At 39.8% G+C, this 7,781-nt stretch overlaps 1 protein-coding gene across 1 annotated transcript in view; it reads left to right on the top strand.

The window, feature by feature from the left end:
• The first annotated feature begins 1,766 nt into the window (after positions 1 to 1,766).
• gucy1a2 (guanylate cyclase 1, soluble, alpha 2) overlaps positions 1,767 to 7,781 on the top strand; it is a 30,786-nt gene continuing 24,771 nt past the window's right edge. Inside the window, exons 1-2 of the mRNA XM_065280415.1 lie at positions 1,767 to 2,401; positions 7,105 to 7,166. Coding sequence (XP_065136487.1) covers positions 2,165 to 2,401; positions 7,105 to 7,166 — 299 coding nt within the window. The 5' untranslated portion in view covers positions 1,767 to 2,164. The remainder of the gene's footprint in view (positions 2,402 to 7,104; positions 7,167 to 7,781) is intronic.

The raw sequence follows: 7,781 nt of genomic DNA, 5'->3' as shown, positions 1-7,781 counted from the left end.
TTTTGTATGCGATCAATCGCGATTCATCTTTTGACCACGCTAATATTTTCAAATATAATTTTAAATATGTTTCAAAATATACAAAAATAGCCAAAAAATATGTATTTTTCACCAATATATTTTTTTGCCATTTTTTGTTTGGACCAACTTAAACCAGCTACCAGCTCATGCTGGATTTTTCGGTGCTATATAGCACCAAAACAGTTGCTTTGGATCGTAACGATAGAAGAACCATTTTTAGTGCCATATAGCACCGGTGAAGAACCAGTGAAGCACCAGTGAAGCACCAGTGAAGCACCTGTGTAGAACCATATAGTGCTATGTAGAACCATATGTGGTGCTATATGGCCCCTATATGGTTCTACACTGGTGCTTCACTGGTGCTTCACTGGTGCTTCACTGGTTCTTCACCGGTGCTATATGGCACTAAAATGGTTCTTCTATCGTTACGATCCAAAGCAATTGTTTTGGTGCTATATAGCACCGTTTGTTTTTTTAGAGTTTAGGGATTGAGCAAAGTTTTCATTTATTGCTTTAAATGCTTGCATGAGTGCTTTATAAATACTATGGTATTACTGCTTTCTGTGTCTGGTGAGTGTCATTTATAGATGGGTTTAGTATTTGTCACTTTTTCAGGTTGAATAACTCTCTGCATGGTGTGGTGTACAGACTCTTATCTCTCTGTTTGCTTGTACAGTGACCTGTGATCCGTGTTTTAATAACAGCAGCTGGTGTCTCTGTGCTTGTAATACGCCAAGTGAATATTTTATGATGGTGTAAACAGCATTATAACACATCGCTCGGGCGTCACGGGTGACCGTGGAGGTCAAGCTGTGACCTCAGAACTGCTGTATTGATGTTCACTCTTGTGCTATTATATACATGAACTCGTGCACACGCACAATTTCTCACGCGACGCTGCACAGACACACTATCAGTGTGGGGTTGGATTTACAATGGAGGTGTTTCTCAATCGGTACTAGCAAGTACATGGGTGCTTACCAATAATGCACATGCACATAAATGCTTGTTACCCTATTTACTGTATTAATGGATGTTTGATGCAGAATTCTGTCTTTTAATGTTGGAGATAATGCTTTAATGATTCATTTCCAGAGAGTAATGCTGCATAAAGCTTGTGACTACACAACAAGCTACACACACACACAAATATATACAAAGACTTAACAAGCAAAATAAGGAAAGTGGGTCAGACTCCACAGCGGAAAGACGCATGATGGGAGAAGAGTGAAGGACAAAAAGAGAAGAGAATCATCCAGAAGGCATCACACACACATAGTTCAACCTTCAGGCCTGCTAACATGACCTGACTCTCTCTCTCTCTCTCTCTTTCGCTCTCTCACACACACATACAGACCTACAGTATCTCTTGAGACATACATACAGAAACCAAACAATGTCTGTGAACAGTTGGAGATATCCAGGTCATTGTATCATTTAATTACTTCCTTTCTAATCCTTTTAAATAGATAAATTAAAGATTGGATTTTTTTAATTGGTCGGAATTACATTCAGTTTTTTTTTATGGTAAATTTCTGCATTTGTTTATATATTATATACACTTCATTTTTTTCTCACTTACCCTTAGACTGTCTCACTCCCTTGCTCTCTCACACTATCTCTCTCACTCTGTCTTTCTCAACTCTCTCTCCCTCTCTCTCTCTCTCTCTCTCTCTCTCTCTCTCTCTCTCTCTCTCTCTCTCTCTCTCTCTCTCTCTCTCTCTCTCTCTCTCTCTCTCTGCTCTGTGTTATCTGATTGGTTCTCTTAGTTCTGCGCGCCCTTGATGTTGAAATATTTCTCATCTTTACGCGCATCTGGGCGCGCGTCTCCGTGAGTGACAGACGCACTGAGAACGGCACGACTGACGGACAGACAGCATCGGCGGGGATCATGAGCTCTCCGGGTCTTTTCGTCGGTTTACGGAGCAACTGGGTCGCCGATGTGAACGGGATTCGGTAATAATAACCCATCGCTCCTCGCACCTACGCAGAATAAACTGCGTCCCCTGGTCTAAGAAATCACGCACATTAGCCGATCCCGAAATCTGGCATTTATTCCCGGGAAGTGAGAGCGCACGGCGTCCCGGTTCCGCCATGGTTCGGTGTGACCCGCGCGTCTGATGAGTCGGTTCGCACCAGCAGCATGTCCTCGCGGAAGATCTCCTCCGAATCCTTCAGCTCAATGGGCTCGGATTATTTGGAGAGCCCGGGTGAGGATGGAGAGTGTCCGTTCTCGCGCGTCTTCTGGAACGGCAAGAGCCCCGTGGAGACGCTCTCAGGTCCGTTCGAGGACGCGGCCGTCAGCAGGAGGGTCGCGCGGCGTAAGCGCGTCAATCTGGACTCGCTCGGGGAGAGTTTGAGACGACTCACCTCACCCACGGTACCGAACCTTTACTACCCTATATTTATTTCATCTTACATGAGAATGGCGTACTGCAGATTTGACCCCTTTATCTATGATGCCATAGAAGAAGAGACCAAATTGGATGGATGGATGGATGGATATATGGTTCTTTTAAGAACCCTTGACTGTATGGTTCTTTGGGGAACCAAAATGGTTCATTAGAAATCAAACTGGATGGATGGATGAATAAATGGATAAATGGTTCTTTTAAGAACCCTTGATTGTATGGTTCTTTGGGGAACCAAAATGGTTCTTCTGTGGTATCACGGTAAAAAAACAATGTAGCACCTTTTTAAGGAGGATCAAGGGATAGATAGATAGATAGATAGATAGATAGATAGATGGATGGATGGATGGATGGATGGATGGATGGATGGATGGATGGATGGATGGATGGATGGATGGATGGATGGATGGATGGATAGATAGATAGATAGATAGATAGATAGATAGATAGATAGATAGATAGATAGATAGATAGATTAAGCTTTGACATGGTTCTTTGGGGGAACCAAAATGGTTCTTCTATGGCATCACAGTAAAAAAACTATGTAGCACATTTTTTAAGGAGTATAAAGGGATAGATAGATAGATAGATAGATAGATAGATAGATAGATAGATAGATAGATGGATGGATGGATGGATGGATGGATGGATGGATGGATGGATGGATGGATGGATGGATGGATGGATGGATAGATTAAGCTTTGACATGGTTCTTTTGGGGGAACCAAAATGGTTCTTCTATGGCATCACGGTAAAAAAAACTATGTAGCACATTTTTTAAGGAGTATAAAGGGATAGATAGATAGATAGATAGATAGATAGATAGATAGATAGATAGATAGATAGATAGATAGATGGATGGATGGATGGATGGATGGATGGATGGATAGATTAAGCTTTGACATGGTTCTTTGGGGGAACCAAAATGGTTCTTCTATGGCATCACAGTTAAAAAACTATGTAGCACATTTTTTAAGGAGTATAAAGGGATAGATAGATAGATAGATAGATAGATAGATAGATAGATAGATAGATAGATAGATGGATGGATGGATGGATGGATGGATGGATGGATGGATGGATGGATGGATGGATAGATTAAGCTTTGACATGGTTCTTTTGGGGGAACCAAAATGGTTCTTCTATGGCATCACAGTAAAAAAACTATGTAGCACATTTTTTAAGGAGTATAAAGGGATAGATAGATAGATAGATAGATAGATAGATGGATGGATGGATGGATGGATGGATGGATGGATGGATGGATGGATGGATGGATAGATTAAGCTTTGACATGGTTCTTTTGGGGGAACCAAAATGGTTCTTCTATGGCATCACGGTAAAAAAAACTATGTAGCACATTTTTAAGGAGTATAAAGGGATAGATAGATAGATAGATAGGTAGATAGATAGATAGATGGATGGATGGATGGATGGATGGATTAAGCTTTGACATGGTTCTTTGGGGGAACCGAAATGGTTCTTCTATGGCATCACGGTAAAAAAAAACTATGTAGCACATTTTTTAAGGAGTATAAAGGGATAGATAGATAGATAGATGGATGGATGGATGGATGGATGGATGGATAGATTAAGCTTTGACATGGTTCTTTGGGGGAACCAAAATGGTTCTTCTATGGCATCACTGTAAAGAACCTTTGTAGCACCTTTTTAAGGAGTATCAAGGAATAGATAGATGGATGGATGGATGGATGGATGGATGGATGATGGATGGATGGATGGATTGATGATTATTTTATGAACCTTTGACTGAATGGTTTTTTGGGGAACCAAAGTTGTTCTTCTATGGGATCACTGTGAAAAACCTTTGTAGCACCTTTTTTAAGGAGTATCAAGGGATAGATAGACAGATAGACAGTCAGATAGATAGATAGATAGACAGACAGACAGACAGACAGACAGACAGACAGACAGACAGACAGACAGACAGACAGACAGACAGATATGCATGTATTTTATCAGTGTGTCTGTTCCCTGAAGATCAAAACCACAATCTTTATGTTGCTAACACAATGCTCTACCAATTTAACTACCCAGGAACACTCAGTATTACTAGTCTAGTGTAAATACTGTTATAACAGAAGTGATGGTGATGAATTTGTTTCTTTCGTCTTCTCTGAACAGCAGATCTGGTGACTGTGTGGATGTTTGAATGATGAAACCATCACGGTCACCCATGCCATCTAACATTTATACTGTGTGTGTTTGTGCACGAATATAAAACGAGTGTAAAATGTGCCGGCACAGCATATTCACCCTGTCTGCATGTGTGCAAATGACATTCAGATAGATATGTGTGTGTGTGTGTGTGTGTGTGTGTGTGTGTGTGTGTGTGTGTGTGTGTGTGTGTGTGGCCGGGTAATTATCACGTTGGGGGGACCAATTGTCCCCACAAAGATAGGAATACCAGTGTTTTTGTGACCTCATGGGGACATTTTGATGTCCCCATGAGGAAACAAGCTAATAAATCAAACAGAATGATGTTTCTTGAAAATCTAAGGTATCAGACAGTTTCCTGTGATGGTTGGGGTTAGGGAATGGGGCAGGTAAGGGGAATAGAATATACAGTTTGTACAGAATAAAATGCATTACGTCTATGGAATGTCCCCAAAAAACATGGAAACCAGAATTTGCGTGTGTGTGTGTGTGTGTGTGTGTGTGTGTGTGTGTGTGTGTGTGTGTGTGTGTGTGTGTGTGTGTGTGTGGAGGGTCGAGATAACCTCCTGTACATTGGTAATAATGTATATACGTGTCTCAAACACACACTCGGGTGCAAAAGCAGCGCTTTGGTAGAGATGTGCATGTACAGTATGTCTGCAGTCGGTTGTGCATCACAATTTTTTCTTCCTCGAGGTTCACTCGAGTGAATTCATCCAGTGTGCGTGTGCGCGTGTGTGTGTGTGTGTGTGTGTACTCGAAAGGCACTTGAAATGTGGTTCATAGCAAACCAACTGCTCCAATGGCACAGATCCAAAACAGAGTCGGGAAGGGGGGTCAGGTTTCGCCTACAGTGCGTACATCAATGCAAATGGATTAAAATGCACAAACTAAATCATGTCCTAATGAAAAGGCGGAAAGGTTTGGGCTATAAGATGCAATCTCTGTGCCATATAGATTAAATTATGTAAATAATTACTATTTTTTTAGTCTGAGTTTTATTCATTTTCAGATTGTACAGATGTCAGGTGCATCTCATGAAAACATGTCCAGGTCACAGCTCTCTCCATCTTAACCCGGTGTTATGTTAGTGTAGCGCTGGTTGAGAGAGAGAGAGAGAGAGAGAGAGAGAGAGAGAGAGAGAGAGAGAGAGATAGCAGTGAAAGATCACTAAAGCCGGTAAATCTGGATTTGAGCTCTATTAAGAGCTTTGCTGAAACGAGGAGGATTTTGATTGGTATATTGTTGCCGTGGTAGCTCGATAAAGACAGATGATTGGATAAGGCTTAAGGGTGTATTCTGTCCATCAGCGCCGTAAATCCTTTTAAAATCAGCCGAATAGGACACGCAAATGCAGACAAGACTCAAATAGACCCAAATGTGACCCTGGACCACAAACCATGCAGTCATAAGTCACACGGGTATATTTGTTGCAATAGCCGATAATACATTGTATGGGCGAAATTATAGATTTTTTTATGCAAAAATCATTACGATATTAAGTTAAGATCATCTTCCATGAAGATATTTTGTCAATTTCCTATCAAAAATGTATTTAGCATTAGTAAAATGTGTTGCTAAGGACCTCATTTGGACATTTTCTCAATATTTAGATTTTTCCAGCCTCAGATTCCAGATTTTCACATAGTTGTATCTCGACCAAATATATGTCCTAAGAATTATCCTAACAAACCATATATCAATGAAAAGATCATTTATTTATTCCAAGAAGAAAAAAATGTCCCATGTGGTCCATGCAGGGTCATAAATGGTTTTACTGCCACCCCAGAAACGATTTGTACATATTTGTACCTCACATATTTGGTACATAAATTGATTTTTTAAAATAGTACAGTTTCAGTGACAGCTTTTCTGAATGCTAATAATACTATGGTACTGAATGACTAACACAGTCTCACCCCATATTGACGACACTTGACCATTCGTCATATGTTGACGCGAAGGGTATACCTTTCGCGTCATTTTTTGACGAACTGGGGACTTCAATACTATTACGTCCGTTGCATTCTCTTTCCTATTTTCTTACCATTTTCGCGTCGGTTTAGGGTTAGATTTCGCAAAATTAAACAGTCTACGCGAAATTAAACAGTTGTCACCTGGCGTTGGGGTTAGAGAGTTAGGTACGCGAAATGAAACACTGTATTTTTGTAACATGGTATTTACATGGTTTTTCAAGGTACATGAATATTACCATGATAACGTTTAAAACTTTTTGGTAGTTTTTGATCATTTTGTTCCATGGTGGCTTCAGTATACACGTGCATCTCTTGTCAACAATGCTTTTAAAGCTTTGAAGGAAATGAATAGGTTAAATGTAAGTTTAATGAAAAGTTAAAACCAATAATGTCATATTTTTGGATGGGTGGGATTCGAGTAAAAGTAAAACCCTGCTTGGCTTGTGTCACACTTTGATGGACTGAATATCGTTGTCTGAATTTCAATTGGTTACTGCAATGCTCTGTTTTATTTTTAGAGTCAGACGATTCAGTTGGCGATGCAGAGAACAGCCGAGTATTACAGACAGAGAGACATCAGGTACATCCACAGATATACACACACTGCATGTATTCAGGTTGTAAATCCTGTGAATAATCTCCTGGGTTTGATCTGACTACATCTTTCATCCTAATGTCTTACCACAAAGTCTTCTTAAATCAAATGGGTTACTTTGTTTCTTACTGCATCTGTCTTAATGTGAGAAGGACGATATGAAATACGACCATTATCGTGAACAGTAAATCAAACTGGATCCTGTTCAGCTTTTTAATATACTTTCTTGTTGTGAATGATTTATCAGTGCATGTTATTTCACAGACAGATAAGGTTAGACGTCATCATTTTTAATTGAAATGTATTTTTATGGGCATCTGAAATAACTTTTATCTGATGTAACGCATATTTAATGCTGGTTAATGTTAGTACAAGGTTATGACAATAATAGAAAATCCATTCTGCTGTGACTTTATTCAGAAATGCAACTCCCACTTTTCACCATCCAAACGTATCTCAAGGGATTAATGGATTAAATAATCAGTTTTGCTCTAAATATATCACATAATGAAAGTTAAATGAGTTTAAATTGCCATTTAACCTTTGAGCGATTTTATTTTCCACTTGGATATTTTTCCTTTGGAGTCCACGGTAGTCTTA

Source organism: Paramisgurnus dabryanus, chromosome 8 (genome assembly GCF_030506205.2).
Source record: "Paramisgurnus dabryanus chromosome 8, PD_genome_1.1, whole genome shotgun sequence".
In the NCBI taxonomy this organism is placed as follows: Eukaryota; Metazoa; Chordata; class Actinopteri; order Cypriniformes; family Cobitidae; genus Paramisgurnus; species Paramisgurnus dabryanus.
The sequence above is the reverse complement of the archived record's forward strand: the minus strand, read 5'-3'. Positions and strand labels throughout refer to the sequence as shown.